This window comes from Lissotriton vulgaris, chromosome 1_1 (assembly GCF_964263255.1).
Source record: "Lissotriton vulgaris chromosome 1_1, aLisVul1.2, whole genome shotgun sequence".
NCBI lineage: Eukaryota > Metazoa > Chordata > Amphibia > Caudata > Salamandridae > Lissotriton > Lissotriton vulgaris.
The window spans coordinates 2,132,061,567-2,132,082,742 of record NC_141685.1 but is presented as its reverse complement, the minus strand read 5'-3'; the positions used below and the strand labels follow the sequence as shown (position 1 = coordinate 2,132,082,742).

The following is a 21,176-nucleotide window of genomic DNA, read 5'->3' as shown; positions in this document are numbered from 1 at the left end:
GTGGGGAAACCTGTGTTATCCCACGGGCTTTAACATACTTTTATCCCAGGTCAAAAGTCACCAACTCTAAATATTTAAACAGACCACAATTTTATAGGCCGCCCATTATTCCACCCTACATTAATAATCAACCTCAGTATGGTCATCAGCTGACTAGGGTGCCTGATCTACACTCCGCCTGGTCCATGGTCCCTCATGGACATAGGCAGAACCAGGGTCCCAGTATGAACCATCTGATGCCCTTTACCCCATTGGACACCTATATTCGGTTTTCTCAGCTGTCTGGGCTGGAAGACTGTGATTGAAGTTGGGGGCAAGGGGGGGGGGAAACTGATAATGAACCTCCAAGGGTGGAGGATCCTCGTCCACTCTGGGGTAGCATTGGTACTGAAGAAGTTAGTCTATCTACAGACCACATGGTGACCACCATTGACATTACTGAGGATTCTAGGCCAGCTGGGCCCGTGATGAGTACGGTTGATTGTTTAGCAACCCTAACTTCAATGGCCCAGGAGGGGGGGTGCCCCTTGACTAGGGTGGCTAATGAGAGGTTGCCAAAAGTGGGTTACACTTCCACGCCTAGAGGAAGGAGGGTAATAAACCTCCTCTCTTGGAATATTGCTGGGCTAAAGAGGAAGTTAGATATTCCAGAGTGGCACATACAAATTGAGCAGTTTGATGTCTGCCTGTTTCAGGAGACATGGAGTTTTGTTCCATTACATAAATCGGGGTATACCACCCACTGTGTGCCCGCAGTAAGTAAGGGAAAGGGCAGACCATCGGGCGGGCTCATAGTCTGGATAAAAATAGATCTGAATTGGGTGGTTACAAGACATATTGTGGAGTGTAATGATATACTCCACCTCTCGGCAAAAGGAGGGGAGGATGTTGTCAGGCTTGACCTTTTTAATGTTTATGCAAGAGGGACACAGGGTGACTCCCCCTCTTTGACCCTAACATCCCTGGATTTGGCTTTAGCCAATTGCCCCTGCTCAGCTAAAATTCTGGTGGGGGGAGATTTTAACTGTACATTTGAACCCCTTCTCGGAGACGACCCTTTAGGAATCGAAGAGGAGGATTCAAAATGGTCTATTCCAACTCTTTCCCTGTCCCCTGTTAGGAAGTGGTCGTCTAAGGCCATACAAATTAATGCATTGACAAGGGACCATAAACTAAGAGCCCTCAATGGTAGGACTATGTCTGACCAGTCAGGGGCATGGACCTTTAATAGACTTTCGGGTCCGTCCCGAATCGATTACATCCTAATGGATGTTGGATTCTGGCCGGACCTGATCGACATGGAGGTCGTCCCAAGCCAGGATAGTGACCACAATCCCCTGTGTTGCAAGTTCCATTGGGGTGTTCTGAATGACAGGTGTGCGATGGCCATCCTAAAAACAACTAAAGAAGTTATCCCATTTAATAACAACCGTAGATTGAAATGGGATAAGGCTAAGCTTAATGAGGGCGATATAGGAAGCATCAAAGCGATGGTTGAGGGTCTATCTTCCACCTTAGAAATATGGGCTGGTGAAAATTGGACCGTTAGTCCCCAATACCCCTCCCTTGACTCTGCCTATAAATCCACAATAGACCAAGTTGGCAAATTTTTTATCTCGAAGGGGAAAAGTAATAGGGCTCCTGCTATACCCTCTACCCTTAGCAAAGTATGGTATAATGAACTTTGTAAAAGTAAAAGGAAAAAATTGACAGAAGCTCTACTTTCAGGGGACCCTCCACTGGTTAGAGCGGCCAGGAAGGATTACCTGAAAGTATTATCATTGGCCAAACGGGAGTGGGAGGAACAGCACTGGCAGGACCTTTCCAATGCAGTGAGTGGCAGGAACCCAAACCTCTTTTGGGAACTGGTTAATAGATCTAGGCAGAGAAAATTGCAACCATTGTCTGATCATATAACTTGCCAGCAATGGTTTACACACTTCTCATCCCTATATGGAGACTCGGAAGAAACAACTTGTCCTGGGGTGAATAGCCTGGGTGAAGGGGTCCCCGTGGATGATACCGAGCTTTTGTTTTCAACGGGAGAAGTAGTATTGGCGATTAGACACCTAACCCCAAAAAAAGCCGCTGGGCAGGATGGGATCCCTGGGGATCTATTGTTGGCGGAGCCGGAGGCCTGGGCCAAACTAATAGCGATTATAATGAACCTGATCACGAGGGGACACCAGGTTCCAGACTCCTGGAAAGGGGCTGAGGTAGTTACTGTGTACAAGAAGGGGGCTAGGGATGACCCTGCAAACTACAGACCCATCAGTCTGATAGACATAATCCAGAAAGTGGTCGGCAGGGTCATCATTTCAAGAGTAGGCGACTGGATAGAGGAGGCTAGTATCCTCTCCCATTTACAAGCGGGGTTCAGAAGGAAGGTAGGTACGATGGACCAGGTCTTTCGTCTCTTTGCCATCTACTGGAAGGCGGTTACTATCATGAAGGGCAGTTTGTATATGGCCTTCATTGATCTTAAAACCGCATTCGACCTGGTCCCTCGTACAAAACTTTGGGGAATTCTAGAAGAGATGGGTATTCCCAGTGGTCTTCTGAGCCTAATCGTAAAGCTGCACGAGGGGAACTATGCGAGGGTGAGATGGGGATCCCAGGGTCAACTTACAGATAGGATCCCTGTGCGAAGAGGAGTGCGTCAGGGTTGTGTTATGGCTCCGACTCTCTTCTCCCTATTCGTAAACGGAGTGGTTGACCATCTGATGGGGGAGGAGTCGGATGCCCCATCCCTGGCGGGGGAGAGAATCCCCACACTTCTCTTCGCTGACGACACCCTATTAATTTCTAAATCCCCGGTGGGCTTGCAAAAACTCTTGAATCGATTTAGCTCCTTCTGCACCAACCGAGGCTTAACTATCAACACATCAAAAACCAAATTGATGGCATTTGCACCCTCAAGAAGATTTAGAAATAATTTTGTGCTTAATAACGCCCCCCTTGAGCTGGTTGAGTCTTTTGACTATCTTGGTGTCCGAATTAACAGTCACATGACCTGGAAGGATCATTTGTCTAAAATGCTATTAAACCATCATAGAGTATCCGGGGTGACGCTGAAGGAGATCCGGGAGTCAACCAGCAAACCGGTCTCCCCAGCTATGACCATCTATGAGGGCCAGATCCTTCCCGCAGCACTCTATGGCTCTGAACTGTGGGGGTTTGAAGGGGTTTCTGACTTGATGAGAGCGGAAAACAACTTTTTTAGGAAAGTGGTAGCTCTCCCCACTTCTACCCCAATGATCCCTCTAAGATTAGATCTGGGCAGAAAAACAGTAAAGGATTTGGTGAGGCTTCGCCCGTTGTTATTCTGGTCCCGACTAAGAAGAACTGAGGAGCTCGCAAAGTATGCAGAAGGGCTGGATGAACTGCTACTATTGGACACCTGTAAAAAAATAAGATGGTTAAATAAATTGAAAGAATTGGTTTTCAGCTTGGGTCTTAGAGAGGCATGGGAGTCGCAGTCACCACCACCGAAAGATGTTATAAAAAAACTGTACTGGGACTGGGTACAGAATAACACTATGAGGTCTACGAATTTGGGCTCACTCACTGACCAGTTTTTGTCTATTAAGTGTGTGCGTAAATTGGAACCCTTTCTAGACTTAATAACCAAACCATTGGACCGAGCGCTGTACCTCAAGTTGCGATATGGGACGCTCCCGGTGAATGAGTTTACGGTAAGATGGCTGGATGCAGATGCCTGCTCGCGTGTTTGCCCGGGCTGTGCGGCCCCTAAGGAATCGGTGGCTCACATGTTCTTTGCCTGCCCAGCTTACAAAGGGGCACGGAAATTTTGGTTGAAACCCGTCTGCAGGGAATTGGGGCTGAGGTGCCATAGTCTGGCACTACGCGTCCTTTCTACAGAGTCCTCATCTGCCAGTATGATCTGTGGGGTGGCTAAGTTTTTAGGAAGTGCGTGGATGACACGTTCCCGGTTACTGAAACTACAAATTGGAGGTCCCACTAACTGAGGACGATTATACTGTCAGTAAATTGATGAATGATGTGTCCATGCTTTTACTGTATTTTATAATCTTTTATTGGGATTGAAATGTTTATGTATTTGTATTCTTTTATGGTGACAAATTGCCGAATAAAGATATTAAAAAAAAAAAAAAAAAGAATAAAAAACAGCATGGTAGGCTACAGCTTCGCAGGTTTCCCCACTGCAGGAGAAGTGAGCATGTCGGAGGACAATAATGTCTAAACCATTCTGCATTGCAGAGGATATGCAAAGGGGTTCGTTTGTCATAGAGGATTCGCAGGCAGCTGTTCGAGCACAAAGACCTAATGTCATTGATTTGTTGACTTTATGTTATTGGTTATATTACATTGAAATCTGCTCCTCTGTGTATATTGGAGTCACGTGACATTCGAGTGTATTTGGGATGAAAAGGTACCCTCAAGAAATGGAGTGACATTTGATAAGACCCTGTTTGAGTGAAGTTTTTGACACAACAGACTTGAGTCCCCAGTTGCAAAAGTACAGAAAAGAGATTCTCAGTCACAGTCGGCAACATTAAAATATTGTGGGGCTAATGCCCAAAAAACTCACCTTATATGTTACACTTGCCGGCAAGCAGCTCTGGTTACGGTCTCTCTGTTAGTCTTGGTGATCTACTTGGCAGTCACTCAGACGGAAAGGGAAGGACTTCTTCCCTTGTGCAACGCGAAACCAACCAATCCTGGAGCGGTGATTGGTTGGAGCAGGCTAACACAGCGCTCCTTTTGAGGCTGGTGGTCTGTGGCTGCAATCCTTCTGCTGTTTCTCAGCCCTCCGATTGCTAGCTCTGAGGGCGCAGGTCAGATTGGCCGGCTCTATACCGCCGGCCAATCTGACATGTGCACTTGCAGGGGCTGAAGTAATGGTGCAATTGCACTTATCATCCCCGCCCCCACCCTAACGCTGCAGCACTGCCAGCGTGTGACATATTATAATATACTTGTATTTACTGTCATGTTATTACTGTGCGTGCCTGCTGCACTTTCAGCAAGTGGGGCGATGCTCCTCCGCCACTTGAGATTCTTGCAGATAGTGTCAGCTAAGCATGTGTTCATTTGCCAAAGCAAACATAGTGGTTTAATCAGCCGATATCCAATAAAATCTGTTTTGAAATGATTCTTGCAAGATTTTGGGATTCTTTGTGAATGGGGGTGATGATCGTGACCCCTTGTAATTTAAATCTAACTTGTACCTACCTTTTAGTCGGCAGAAAGGTAGCCTTGTCTGTTTTCACTTTTATTTATCCTGCGCTCACCTCCTCAGGCAGGTACTGCTCTGATGCATTTCTAATCAACAACCGCGGTTGTCATAGACATGAGGTTTCCTTGCAGCATGCTACCCCTGCAGTGGTCCCTGGCGTTGCACAAATCGGATCAGGCCTTTAATTCACGAATAAACTTCACACAATGTGGCTGTTGCACTGCAGTAAGAGACAGAAAGAGAGTAGACGAGGTAAATAAGGGATTCAAATTACACAGATTTTTTTTGTAATGCTTTTTCTATCCCATCGTGAGATTTTCACTCTAGATAGTTACTGCATTCTGTCCACACATTATTAAAGTTAAGACCTTCAACTAACCATTGTACACTGCAATTGGAGTTAGGTTTAACGTTGTTAGTATCTGTACATAATCTGCGGCACTTAATTACTTTTGCAACTGGGTAAGAGCTTATCAATATACTTTAAAATCATTCAATTATAAGAAAGATTATTTAATCAAACTATGTCACTGCTTTGTCACTGTGAAACAGTATCAACTTGCTTATTAACATAAATACATTAAAAAAAATACTCCCACTTCTACTCATCTCACATATGTCTCTGCACCCACCCTTTTTGGCTTCACGTCGTCAAACAGATAGGACCTCTGGCAAAGAGCCCCCCTGCGGGTCTGTTGGGCATTGCAGCGCCGGCCCAACGAGGAGCTGCCCTATGATGAAGCATGACACCTCTCGGGGTGTGTAGGGGCCCTTGCTCCTTATGGGTCCTATCCCACTCCTGTCTCCCTTTCCACACCTGGAGCTTCCCCTCCCCAGCTCAATCCATCGCACAGCCCTTCCCAGGAACTACATACTACTTTTCTTATTTGTAACAATTGCCTTGAGAAGTTGATAACTCCTTAGCTGACGTAACTTATACCATAGGACTGCAATAGTCCTGACTGGAAATTAGTGTAAAGGTTGTCTTTCTCTTTTTTTACACCTCAACACGATTGTGACTTTAATTATTGAACTTTCATTGCATTGGTGCTGGGAGTCGGGGAGGGCGGCGGTGCTGCAGCACTCCCAAATAATCATGGTGTAATTCAGAAGCTGAATGACCAATAAGGATGTCTTTAAAAAGTTGTGTTTATCTTGTCACGCCCGCTGTGCATACAAAAATGTAGGTCAAATGTCAGTCTATGTCTTATTACAAATTGCTGCTTGGTCTTTTATGACCATTTGTATTCACTTTTCTTTCTCTGGTCACAATGTTATAGTGTTTTGCAAAAATGAACTGTGTGACAATTTAGCCTGGTAAATGTGAATGTAAATCCAGTATTTGTAAAGCGCGAACAGCTACCGGAAGGCATCCTGGCGCTGGTGGCCGTCAGGAAGATAAAGCAAGCTATTGGCTAGAGTCACATCGTGCTGGACTGACCTGCCACCGGAGCCGGGATCGAACCGGGAGCCCCAGATTCCACCTCGCTGGTGGTGTGCAGGCAGTAGGAAAGGAAAGGCTGCAGATTGCCTTTTTTTCATACACACAACAAAATGTAAATGACTGTAAATTAACTGTACAAATATTTCAAAACATACCACCAGTTCAGAAAAGCACCAGAGGAGCACATTTTTATAATTCTGAAGTGTACTGGAAGCAAAGACTTTCATTTGATCAAACCAGATCAAGACACTTTGCTCAGTAATGGCCGAATACAAATATTTGCCTCAACCCCACCCACTATTGTGTGTATATTGTATAGTTTTGTCGGTAACACTGCAGGTCTGTGCGCATTTAGCGTCCATTTCATAGGACAATGTGCTGCCGGTAAATGACGGGGCACTGCCACATGATGCTGCAGTGATATATTTGTGACAGTGTGCTCCTAAATGCACCATTAACTACAATCCACACTCTACCACACTGCTGTTCATGGGCGGGGCTCATTTGCTATACGTGTTTGCCTGACGCTCGGGTTGTTTTAGGATCCCTGTGACTTCAGTCCTATAACATGGACGACAGCACCCCCACTCTGGAAATAGATCCTTCACGACTGCTTTCACCTTAGTATTTGCCCGGCTAAGCGCCTGGAAGCGTGCAGGTGAGCTGAAGCGGAGCCATTGCTTCCAGTCCTGATCACAGTTTGTGGCCTTCAAGCTTTTCAGCGCTTCGTGTGCCTCGTGTTTCCCAACTTCATCTCCTCGAGCCCATCCATGCAGTATTTCTCGAAAGGTTGCGATCTGCAAAAGCGGGACGTTGTTGTCCCCGGATGTCCTATTTATGGTCCCGACCCACCCTGCCAGCCTCCCCGGGTACACGAAGCAGCCCTCGTGGCCTGCGCGAGGGATGAGCGCGGAAACAGCTGTTGCTTCCGCGGTTAATTTTCAGATGGCCATGTTTATTTAATTTCCTGTTTGCTTCTGGACGGTAAGCCCAGCCGTGACAGAGCCCTGCAGACAGAGCCACCCGCGGCGGCCTCGAGCGCCGCCTGGCAGCGCCCAGACATGTCAGAGGTGGGCTGCAGGACCCCCCTTGCGCCCTGGGGCAGGGAGGGAGGGAGGGTGGCTGGCTGGCTGATGTGCCACGTCCAGTCACAGCCCTCCTCTCCAGTGTTAACGGGCAGACGCTGGAACATTTAATTCCTTTTAGATTCGGAAAGCGCCCACTCGTCGTACTATTGCCCCTTCGTAGCGCCCACAACTAACAAAGAACTCGTGAGAGTCGTCGAAGGATGCATTTTGAAAAGTGTGTGTCGTTGTGTAAGATTAAACCCCCCCCCCCCGCCAATTTTCCCAACTTCTGCCGTGCCTGCCCCCTACACAGTGACCTGCACAGACACTTTTGCGCTCCAGGCAAGGACACCCCGAGCTGCGTGTGGGGGATCCCTGAAGCCAGGCAGGCTGACCCAGGCGCTAGCACCCACCCCCTCCCTTCTCTGACATGGTGTATTGCAATTTTACTTTCTCTGCCGTTGATTTTCCTTTAAGGCTTCGTTGAGATTAAATCAGCAAAAGTCACGAAGGAAAGCTGCCGAGGAGTTAATCCCAGGGCAGGCTGTCCGTGGGAGCGGTGAGCCGGGGAGGGCGTCTTAATTCCTCGTGTCCGGCCTATGCGGGTCAGAGGCCGCGGGTTGCACGCCCCCACTTTCCCCCATCATGCATACTTCTGCAGAAAGGCGAGAAGCTTTATGCATCAATTGATTTGCAACGAATAGAGGAATATTTTTAGGAGGCACCATGTCGTTTTGCAGTTTTGACGAGAGGAGGCGCTCTCTTGTCTCGTGCTCCGTGGGGCTGGGAGGTGTCGTCTGGCGCGTGGCTGCAGTCAGCCCGGGGAGCTCCAGCCCGCAGCAGCCGAGCCTGAGCCCCCAGTCTGCTGCTGCCTGTCTCTCTAAGGAGCTTACTCGCTGCGGGCAGATGTTGATGCCGGGCGCTGCGCCAGCTCTCCTCGCCGGAGGGGGCGGAGGCGGAGAACCCCTCCTGTTGCAGTTAGCCAGGGTGCTGATTGGGGAGGGCTGGTGTGTTGAGCTGCTGAGGGTGATGCTGCTATAAAAGTGAGATGATGTCTGGTTCCCGGTCGCACAACTGGAGCTGCTCAAAACTTTAGTTCCCGGCGCTCCCGCGGGGAAGGCTTCGCGGTGTGATCTTGTGCGCTGGGATGGCCAGGCTCAGGGTGACCTACGAGTACTCGGAGGCGGAGGACAAGAGCATCCGCCTGGGACTGTTCCTCATCCTCAGCGGGGTGGTGTCTCTCTTCATCCTGAGCTTCTGCTGGCTGAGCCCGGCGCTCCAGGACCTGCGGGGCACGGCGGCCAACTGCACGGTGCTGTCGGTGGAGGAGCTGGGGGAGGCCTTCGAGTGCACCTTCACCTGCGGGACGGGCTGCCGGGGCACCGCCCTCTACCCCTGCCTGCAAATCTACGTCAACAACTCGGCGTCCCGCTCCCGGGCTCTGCTGCACCAGGACGAGCAGCAGCTGCTCTCCAACCCCAAGGTAAGGGGGTGGGGGGTGGGTGGACTAACTGAGCGGTACTCCCTCACCCCTGTGCTATAAGCTGAGAGAAGGGGCGATTGCAGCTTCCATTTGCACCAGCTTTGTGATCTTCAGCATCGACACTGGCAAAAAAGAAAGACCTGCTGCGCTCTTCACTTTAGGTGCCCCCGGCGTTGTCGGATGTGCTGCCCCTGTCTCACGGGCCTGTGTGAGTCTGTACCACCACCTCCTCCCTGCTGCACAGCGCCAAAAAGTGTAGTGAGTTATCTGCAACCCCCTTCCTAACTTCTCTTCCATTGTGCCAAATTCTTGCACTCTGCAATACCCACCCTCTGCCTGTCTGGTCTGCAGCACCCTGGATGACAAGCTGTTTGATCTTCAGCACCAGAGCCACACGCATATGTCTCTTCGAGCCCTCAGCATCTACTGCAACGAGAATAAGTGCGTCTGCACTCCATCAGCTCTCGGCGCCACAAATCCGGGCGAGCGCACCAACTGCACTTGTACCCCCGAGCCCGGGGTCTGCAATCGTTCAACAAACCACATCACCCACCCAGCTCAATTGTCACTCTCCTCTGTATTGTATGGTACAAAGTCCACCCCACTGACTCTAGCGGGAATCCGCGTCCCCTCAACATCTGACTGCCCCCTTGAAACACTGCTAGTCACTGCGTCGCTGCTGTACGGTCACCCACAGCCACCTCGGCCTCCTGCGCTCCAAGAAACTTCAGTTGGCACACATGCTGACTCTTGCCAGCGCCCATGCCTCCCCCCGCTGTCTGCGCGGGGCGGGCTGTGTTACCTGCAGCAGCCCGGCTTCTGTAGACCGCCCGGTCCCCTCGTCAGGCGCACACAGTAAACCCGGGCGCTGTCCGCGGCGGGAGTGCTGAAACCAGCGCGGGAAACGCTGTGAATCCGACAGCGGCCTGACTCCGAGCCCCTGTCACTCTCCCTGGTCGGGGTGCAGCGCACACCCGCGGATCCAGGTACGGGCTGCAGACCCCCTCGCCCGGTGCAGACCTGCTCTGACTCTTCAGAGTCAGTCGGGGGGCTGCAGTTTAACTGATGTGCGAGAGTAAGGGGAGCGGCACGGCGCAGCTTCCCCCGCTGACCTGAGGTGAAAAGTTTAGTTGTACTTTGCATTTTAGCGCTTATAGCTCAGCTTCTCTGTAAGTGTCCTTAGTTGTGCTGTAAGAGTGGGCCACAAGGAGAAACACGACGGTACCGCAGGCCATCGGCGTTGATGAAGTACGGTCTGTATCTGCGTGTGGCGAAGGGGGTTGGGGGGGGGGGGGATTACAAACTAGTCCTCGCCCCCCGTAGCACAGAACTATACACTGCTGCCGCTGTCCCCGGCAGAGCCCCAGTGCATCAGAGTGGATGCAACTAACACAAAACCCCCGCGCTCCCCGCCCCTCCCGTGCTGCTGTGTGGAGAAAGACTGGGGAAGACACTAATGCGGCGGTATACCTGAAGAGAGGCGTACTGGCAGGTACAGGAGGCCCCGACTCGACTCCCAGGAGCTAAGCTGGTTTCCGCACCTCACCACAGCCCTCACCTGAACCAGCTTCAACGAACGGAGGCTGGGCTGGCCCAGAAGTCGATGATGTCACAGCCAGGGCCGACCGGGCCAGCTACGAAGACCTCGGAGTATGATAGACATACGCGCACACCAGCGCGTGCGGACATAAACACGCACACACTGTATATTTATTTATTTCCTGTACTTCTCCCGTCCTACTAGGTAAGAGAATACATTACAAAAAGACATGCTGTAACACAAAGACGGATTCCCGCTACAAGAAACACAACATCAGCAGAAACAAATCGCACAGAAACTCTAACAACGAAGACCAGATATAATGAACTATAACAAAAGAAGTCAAACACACCTGCACTGATATTCAAACAATACGCCAAAGCTTCATAAACACCCAGAGGCCAATATAGACACCCACGGTTAAACACCAAGGCTGTATCAGAATGCAAACACACACCTATTCCACACTATCATCCACAATACACCCGCACCCTGACACACACACACACACAACAATAAAGAAAAGCTCAGTTAAACTTCCCTGCAGCGGATGCACTGCCTGCGGCCACAGACCCAGAGGTCCTGTCATCCCTTCCTTGCACGAGCCACACACACCATAACCCAAAAGAAACACAACTTCTTCTCATCCTCACTACAAGTAACAGCATCAGGAAACACTTCAAGTTCACATCTAAAGAGAGGGGTCTTGAACGGACACTTTCAAATGACCACAGGGCAAAGTCCAGAGGAAAACAGAAACTTGCACAGGCAGTACTAAAAACGTACAATAAAGAACATATCTGTGTACACGCACGTTTGCCCTTAAAAATAAACAAAAATGAACCTTGCAAGCAATATTAAACTAAATTTAGATATTTAAAATGCATGGGCTTTTAGCTTGATCTCCAACTTTATGTGCGAATTCGCGTGAACTAGCAGAGCCTATATGTGCCGAGATGAACCGTGTTTCGAGGGTAGTCGAGGCATATTTATATACAAGCGCCATTGTGGGTGCCCAGTGATGCCCGTAGTTCTCGTTGTAGAGCCGCACCCAGCAGTGAAGTGGCTGCTTCCACAAACTCCTGGGTCACGCGGTCTGGCCTCGTGTGTGTAACATGGAGGTGAATGATCGTTTAACCACAAGGCAGCAGAAGCCACCCTGGCGGCCCGCTGCCGCTAGCATCGGCTTTTTTTTTTTTTTGTTGTGTTTACCTTTATCCTCCAGGGTGGCACAGCCCACAGATGCCCAGGTTAACTTGGCACGCCACTTGGTGGACCCTAAGAAAGCCTACCCAAGGGCTTAGGAGCAGCGGTAGGCCTACCCTGCTGGCAAACATGTTTAAAGAGCGTGGGGACAGCTGTGTAACCAAATAAGCGAGCCCAGCCGTAAAGAAACGGTGTAGCACATCACTTTCAGAACCCGCCTGGTTTAGAGTTTGGTGGGTAGGATTCGCCACCACAGCCATGCGGTCAAATCCCGCCTGTCCAATAACAAGTACCACAGGGTATAGTGCACTTGTTATATAGTGGACAGGATGGCCGCCATGTTTGTGGTGGCGTTACTCTTCCAACTTTAAATCAGGCCCTTAGATTGGAATCGGACTTTTTCTACGACTATTCGGAATGTACCGAACTGCACTCGGGCCAAACACATCAACTCTGGGCATCTTCAGTTACCACAGGGCATAAAAACAATCCTTTAGGTTTGTGTTGTATGTCTTGACAAAGTCAAGACCGCTCCAGAGCTTTGTGAAATCAGAGATAACATTTAAGCAAACATTTTCTAAAATAACAAACATGCAAAGTATTGATGGAGCATTGTATGTGAACACTACTATTGCATATATATAACACAATACAACATCGTTTTTAAAAGCATCCAAACTGAATGAATTCCAAGTACATGAAGGTTACAGAGCCGCCTTATTTTGTGCTTTATACCAATGTATGTTCTGATAGTGTCGCCTGCACCATGATTTCTTTTGACCTTTGAGGTGGCATTTATGATTGCTTGCACACACCCCTCACATGAGGCCTGGGGCAGGTCCCAGGCCATTCCCACCCAGAGCCTTTTTGGGTCTGTCTTTTCAGCGCAACTGTCTGCATACCTACTATGAACAATCTATTAAAATACACATACGGAGGCTTTGTCTCCAGCAAGGGGAACATGACTCTTTCACGTCATTCAGCTGGCTGTGTGGTGAGCGATTCCGCTTTCTGGGACGACGCAGAAGGGACTATTTTACACTGAAAAGTACACTCAGTCATCGCATTGTAACAGGCAGTTCTTTATCTCCCGCTCGCGTTCTATACAGAAAGAATAACTTTTTTTTGATACTTTTGGTTCTAGCACTGCAAAGCCAATAGTTTTAGCTTCAAAACTGCAAGCAGTGTTTGTGGATGTAGCACAAGTAAACAGAATGTATGCACGCATCTGTTTGCATAGTCAAATGGTAAAGCCAGATCTACTGGCTTTGCCATTGCTTGTTACATGCGTATCCATTCGAACTATACATTACATGTTCAAGTGGATATGGCCAGTGTAATCTCGCAGCAACCGTAACATTATCAATATCACGAAAAATCAAAATATAATATTCGAAGTGTGTACAAATTCCTTTCTAATGTGGACTAGACACAAGATATAGCAGCGCACCAAAAACAAGAGCATTATGGGTCACTGGGCGTGCATGACCCTGCATCTCGGCGCAGCAAAAACAAGAGCATTATGGGTCCCTGGGAGTGTATGACCCTGCATCCCTCGGTGCAGCAAAAACAAGAGCATTATGGGTCACTGGGAGTGCATGACCCTGCATCTCTCCGTGCACCAAAAACAAGAGCATCATGGGTCACTGGGAGTGCATGACCCTGCATCCCTCGGTGCAGCAAAAACAAGAGCATTATGGGTCACTGGGAGTGCATGACCCTGCATCTCTCCGTGCACCAAAAACAAGAGCATCATGGGTCACTGGGAGTGCATGACCCTGCACCCCTCGGTGCAGCAAAAACAAGAGCATTATGGGTCACTGGGAGTGCATGACCCTGCATCTCTCCGTGCACCAAAAACAAGAGCATTATGGGTCCCTGGGAGTGTATGACCCTGCATCCCTCGGTGCAGCAAAAACAAGAGCATTATGGGTCACTGGGAGTGCATGACCCTGCATCCCTCGGTGCAGCAAAAACAAGAGCATTATGGGTCACTGGGAGTGCATGACCCTGCATCCCTCGGTGCAGCAAAAACAAGAGCATCATGGGTCACTGGGAGTGCATGACCCTGCATCCCTCGGTGCAGCAAAAACAAGAGCATTATGGGTCACTGGGAGTGCATGACTCTGCATCCCTCGGTGCAGCAAAAACAAGAGCATTATGGGTCACTGGGAGTGCATGACCCTGCATCCCTCGGTGCAGCAAAAACAAGAGCATTATGGGTCACTGGGAGTGCATGACCCTGCATCCCTCGGTGCAGCAAAAACAAGAGCATTATGGGTCACTGGGAGTGCATGACCCTGCATCTCTCCGTGCACCAAAAACAAGAGCATTATGGGTGCCTGGGAGTGTATGACCCTGCATCGCGGCACAGCAAAAACAAGAGCATTATCGGTCACTGGGAGTGCATGACCCTGCATCCCTCGGTGCAGCAAAAACAAGAGCATTATGGGTCACTGGGAGTGCATGACCCTGCATCTCTCCGTGCACCAAAAACAAGAGCATTACGGGTCCCTGGGAGTGCATGACCCTGCATCTCTCCGTGCACCAAAAACAAGAGCATTATGGGTCCCTGGGAGTGCATGACCCTGCATCTCTCCGTGCACCAAAAACAAGAGCATTATGGGTCCCTGGGAGTGTATGACCCTGCATCTCGGCGCAGCAAAAACAAGAGCATTAACGGTCAATGGGAGTGCATGACCCTGCATCCCTCGGTGCAGTAAAAACAAGAGCATTATGGGTCCCTGGGTGTGCACGACCCTGCATCCCTCGGTGCAGCAAAAACAAGAGCATTATGGGTCACTGGGAGTGCATGACCCTACATCTCTCCGTGCACCAAAAATAAGAGCATTATGGGTCACTGGGAGTGCATGACCCTACATCTCTCCGTGCACCAAAAACAAGAGCATTATGGGTCACTGGGAGTGCATGACCCTGCATCCCTCGGTGCATCAAAACAAGAGCATTACAGGTCAGTGGGAGTGCATGACCCTGCATCCTTCAGCGCAGCAAAAACAAGAGCACTATGAGTCACTGGAAGTGCATGACCCTGCATCCCTCGGTGCAGCAAAAACAAGAGCATTATGGGTCACTGGGAGTGCATGACCCTACATCCCTCGGTGCAGCAAAAACAAGAGCATTATCGGTCACTGGGAGTGCATGACCCTGCATCCCTCGGTGCAGCAAAAACAAGAGCATTATGGGTCACTGGGAGTGCATGACCCTGCATCTCTCCGTGCACCAAAAACAAGAGCATTACGGGTCCCTGGGAGTGCATGACCCTGCATCTCTCCGTGCACCAAAAACAAGAGCATTATGGGTCCCTGGGAGTGCATGACCCTGCATCTCTCCGTGCACCAAAAACAAGAGCATTATGGGTCCCTGGGAGTGTATGACCCTGCATCTCGGCGCAGCAAAAACAAGAGCATTAACGGTCAATGGGAGTGCATGACCCTGCATCCCTCGGTGCAGTAAAAACAAGAGCATTATGGGTCCCTGGGTGTGCACGACCCTGCATCCCTCGGTGCAGCAAAAACAAGAGCATTATGGGTCACTGGGAGTGCATGACCCTACATCTCTCCGTGCACCAAAAACAAGAGCATTATGGGTCACTGGGAGTGCATGACCCTACATCTCTCCGTGCACCAAAAACAAGAGCATTATGGGTCACTGGGAGTGCATGACCCTGCATCCCTCGGTGCATCAAAACAAGAGCATTACAGGTCAGTGGGAGTGCATGACCCTGCACCCCTCGGTGCAGCAAAAACAAGAGCATTATGAGTCACTGGAAGTGCATGACCCTGCATCCCTTGAGCGCAGTGAAAACAGGAGCATTATGGGTCACTGGGCGTGCATGACCCTTCATCCTTTAGTGCAGCAAAAACAGGAGCATTATGGGACATAGGGCGTGCATGACTCTGCATCCCTTGGTGCAGTGAAAAGAAGAGCATTATGGGTCCCTGGGTATGCATGGCCTTCCTCCTTCAGCTAAGTGAAAACAAGAGCATTATGGGTCACTGGGAGTGCATGGCTCTGCATCTCTTTGCTCAGTGAAAACAGGAACATTACCGGTCCCTGGGCGTGCATGACTCTGCATCCTTTGGTGCAGTTAAAAGAGCATTATGGGTCACTGGCCGTGCATGACCCTGCATCCCTAAGTGCAGCAAAAACAAGAGCATTATGGGTCATTGGGCGTGCATGAACCTGCATCCCTTGGTGCAGCGAATAGAAGAGCATTATGGGTCACTGGGCGTGCATGGCCTCACAAGGGTTTAGCTCATTAATAAACACAGATGCAGGGTCATGCACGCCCAGTGACCCATAATGCTCTTGTTTTTGCTACAACGAGGTATGCAGCGAAAGCAAGATCATTATTGGTCACTGGGCGTGCATGACTCTGCATCCTTCGGTGCAGCGAAAACAAGAGCATTGTGGGTCACTATGAATGCACGACCCTGCATCAGTGGTTGTCAATGAGCTAAACCCACATTTTAAAACATTACACTCTCGTTGTCTGCATTGAGACCAGAGGTTTTCATTCTTTTTTGTTGTGATCAACTAGTTGGAGGTTCACACGCACAATGCAAAAGTATCTTTTGTGAATGGAAGAGAGAGGGAAAGGGTGTAATAAAATCCTCTCTTTTTCCCCTGTAATTTTCGTAATTATTGGAAGGGGAGCAGGGGCTGTGTTTTGATATTATATTGCATTCAACAGGTTAAAGGCTTACCATATAATTAAAAAAAAAACGACTTTTATCATTCTACTACTCGGAGGCACTCTCTTTTTAGCCTTGAATGGACCTCAGCCCCTGCTGTTGCACCAATGAGTTGGACATATGATTTGCAAGGCACTTTGCCCGTCGAGCTATCTCACTGTGCTTTTTACAAGTAACCTGCTGATTACACAGTTCTCGTCTACGCGTCTTGACCTCAACTATTACCTGTTTATCATGTGCTCTCACTTCTTCGATACCAGGGCGTGGTGCAGGTCTGATCTGAGCTGCATGGTGTGAGCTCTAGTGCTCCAGGTTTGTGTCACAAAAACGATGTAAACCCCGCACAGTGTCATTTACTTTCCAGTGCAAATCTTGATATGCATTTGAAAGTAGCTTTGCTCTACTTTTGTGAAAGAGATGTTCCATGGTTGTACATATGCATTCCAATGCAACCATCCATGGGATGTGATGCAAATCTCTCTCTCTCTCTCTCTCTCTCTCTCTCTCCCTCTCTCTCTCTCTCTCTCTCTCGTTCAAAGATCTACCTGCAGACATTCGCCCAACTGTCAATGGCAAGACATGTAATTTTGTAGAATTTACATCTGTTACATGTCGTAAAATCACATGGCTTTCTCTTAGCCCAGGGTTTGCACCTAATTTGTGTCACAATAGTTCATCAGCGACCCTTGACGTCCTGGTAGGTCGCTCCCCCTCCCGCCGCAGCTCCTGTGCCGGTTCTGCCGCCTTGCCGCTCCTGAAGACAGCCTGCTTCTTACGCTCCCATGCCTCTTGCCCTGGACTGCCATGACTGCCCCTGGTCGCTGTCTACCACTCCTGCCACAGTTTCCTGGTCCTGTGGTTCCTTCCTGTGTAGCTCCTCTGCCCTGTTCCCCCCTATCCCTGCTGCCTCGACGCTCATCCCTTAGCCCTGCCCCCGAAACCTGCACTTCCCCTGCTTTCCCCCCGCTGCCCCATGCGGACTGCCCCCCCAGCGCCTGTTGGCCGTGCCGCCCCTCCTCCTGCCTCCCAACTGAGCCTCCCTCCCCTTAAATGCCAGCCGCATGCGAGGCCGCGCAGCGGGCGTGCTGCTGGCCCGCTGAGGGTGCACCTAAGGCAAGCCCGTCTGCGCCCATTTGTGCCCGTCTGTGCCTGGACCTAGCCCAGCGCCAGTACCCCTGGACCATGCACCATCCACGAAGACCGCATCCGGTACGACGCCAACACCCTCCTCTACAGACCACCCACACCCCGCCCCCAATTCTGCAACTCCATCGCCGACTTCATCAGCACACATGCACTGACCTCCAACGACTACATCCTCCTCGGCTACCTTAACTACCACCTGGAAAACAACAACAACAGCAACTCCTCCACCCTGATTGACAACCTCGCTACCCTCGGACTGAAACAGATCGTCACAACACTGACCCACATCGCCGGTCACACGCTCGACGGCATCTTCTCCTCCAGCCCTCACGTTGCCTTCAGTCACGCTGCCGAACTCACCTGGACCGACCACCACTGCGTGCACTTCACCTTCCGGAAACCCGCCATATGTCACCGCGCCCTGCAGATCCCCTGACGTCATTGGGGCAAGGTCACCAAGGAACCTCTACAAACACACCTCATACTCAACCCACCAACCAACCCGAGGAGGGGGCCCGAACCCTCAGACTCTGGATAGAAGACTGCGCCAACATGCTAGCCCCATTGAGACAGCACACCAACAGAGACACCAGCCAGAGAGCCAGCTGGCTCACCCCGGAACTACTAGCCTCCAAACGCACCTGTCGTTAACTAGAAAACATCTGGCACAAAGAAAAGACGCTCAGAAGCGCACAAAGACTCCATCTGCAACCACCACCACCTCATCAGGGTCACCAAGAAGGCCTCCTTTAAAGACCGTTTAGAAAACAACGCACACAACAGCAAGGAGCTCTTCAACATCGTTAAGGAACTCTCAAACCCCAGCTCCTGCACCAACGACATCCTGCAGCCAGAAGCCCTGTGCGACACCCTTGCTGCCTTCTTCCTCCGCGAGATCACCGACAACCACAACAGATTCAATCCTCGAACAAACCTGGCTAACCCCACCATACCAGACCCACCAACCATGACCTCCTCACTACTTGGACCAACGTAAACACCGAGGACACTATCAAGCCCATGAGCACCATCCACTCGGGCGCCCCATTGAAGGACTGGGTTCTTTTGGACCCAGCGGTGCCAGGGCACAACACCTGAAACCTTCGTGGGTAACCTGTTCCGGCGTACAAGTCACAGAGACACGGGACACTTCCTTCGGCGTCAAAGAGTCAAGGTTTATTTACTGCAGGGAACACAGAAGTCACGACAAGTACAACACGTGCAACTTGGGGAGACTGCTTCAAATTGGTTTTGTGGATCGCTCCTTTTATACAGTTTTTACCCATACGCTAACATTGAACACAAAGGTTTACAACTCAGTTCCCACATCAAGCTCCCAGAGGGGTCGCTTTGGTCGCTTTGAAACACATAAGGTCCAGAACATAAGTGCGGAAACATTTGGCGGTTCCCAACTGTAAAAACCCATCTTCCCACCATTAGCAAATTCCAATCAGCAATAAAGTAGATCGAAAATAGGAACGAAGACAGGTGCAGAGGAAGACGGAGACAGTGGGGAGATCGGAAAGGGTGTAAAAAGGGGGAGGTGTCGGGAGCACGAGATACAGGCATCAAAGGGACGTGCCTAATGAGATGCACGGCTGAGACAATAAGTCCGTGCGGCAAGATGAGCCTCGAGCGGCGCCATCTGCCTTACAGCAGCAACCCCCTCGTCATAAAGACACTTACAAAGGACATGTGTCTTCCGCCATATCTTGGGAGTCCCAGGGTCGCGAAGCGGACAGCGTCCGTTCGCTGACTACTTGAGGGCAAGAGACAAAATGGATGCCGTATCTAAGATGGAACCCGTGGGTACAGATAAAAAGCCCACGTAACAAACGAACGGTTTAAGTTAGCACAGCGAAACTGCGCACACTTACTAAACTCGTCATTTGCGGTTCGTAGATACCAGACTCGACCATATTCGTGCGAGTCGAAAACACCACTTATAATTGTCACGGAACCTCAGACGCTCCTTTTGCCCTCATGTAGGCAAGCACTAGTCGGAATCATATTCGATATTCATCAGACCATCAAGATGTCGTTGTAGCATAGATCTGTCCGACCGAGTCCCCTTGGTAACAGGTGGGTGTCTCATACACGTTGTAGCACAGAGGCCACATAAGGCAGGACCACACTGCACACAAAGGCAACACGTGAACAGGAACACTACCACAACCCCGATGATCGTCAGAATCTTCCAACCCCAAGTCGACATCAGGCCCCAAAACCAACCGAGTAGCGTCCAATCCCCTACATCCACGTGTATGGATTCGGAGATTTTATGCAACTTCGAGATGGCTTGATAGACAGTAGGAGCATTATCAGGTATGAAAATGCAACAGCTCGAATGGATCACTTTACATACCCCACCGCGATCTGCCAAGACGACATCTAAAACCATACGGTTTTGTAACGTCATAAGTCTCTCCGCCTGAAGTTCTGTGGTGATATTACCAAGGGCACTGGCAGTAACATTAGCTGTCGATTCTACCACTCGAGTCAAATGTCTCAGGTTCCTACTATTGACCATAGGTCCCCAAAACGGGAGGAAACCCTTGAAAAAGTCTCCTGCCTCTTGACCGGCAGTATCCTCTTCGCTAATTACGCCTCGTACAACTCTAGTCTTATGGTAATCGGCATCTACAGTAAACGTCGGAGGCAACAGATTTGCAACAAAACATGAGCCCATGAAGTCTGAGGGCAACCATGTATATGCACGATCATGACAGATGAAGTACGTACCCTTGGCAGCCAGAAGCACAGGGATCGGGGACATTGACAAAACGTAACTTTCAGTGCAAGCACTTACTCCAAGTGAGGCTTGCGAACCACGACCCACGATACAAAGATTACCAGTGTGGGGTACGACCCATATCGGAGGCGAGCTTTTCAGCTGCATTTCATTAATGAACGTAGTATATTCCCCTCTATCCGGTGCCCTATAGGCTTGTACCTCTGCCTTAGGGATGAGAAAAGCATCATAGATCTCATCTTCCAAATCCTGTATTACCATCGATACCACCCACTGCCACGAAGTAGGACCCGGTTTGGGGGAACGTTCTAGAGAGGGTTGGAAACCTAGTGCGCTTCGAAGCATTGTTTGGTATGCTCGAGCTGACCCTTGGGAACTATACGGTAACACCAGATATGGAATTCCCTTACCCGTAGTATGTGGCATCAACCCACACACCCAACAATTAGTAGTGTTAACCACTAACTGATGCTGATGGAGGAGCTGGATAAAGGAATTGTTGCGGAATTCTACACGTCTAGCCTGTTCGTGTTCCGGTAAAATGTGAAAAGAATGAGGAGAAGCAGTAGAAGTAATGTTAGGGTAAGGAGTAGGAGTAGGGG

The 21,176-nt window shown here is 49.9% G+C and overlaps 1 protein-coding gene across 1 annotated transcript in view; it reads left to right on the top strand.

The window, feature by feature from the left end:
* The first annotated feature begins 8,512 nt into the window (after positions 1 to 8,512).
* The window catches only part of KCNMB4 (potassium calcium-activated channel subfamily M regulatory beta subunit 4), a 160,926-nt gene continuing 148,262 nt past the window's right edge, over positions 8,513 to 21,176 (top strand). Inside the window, exon 1 of the mRNA XM_086939259.1 lies at positions 8,513 to 9,215. Within this exon, the coding sequence (XP_086795385.1) occupies positions 8,880 to 9,215 (336 nt within the window). The 5' untranslated portion in view covers positions 8,513 to 8,879. The remainder of the gene's footprint in view (positions 9,216 to 21,176) is intronic.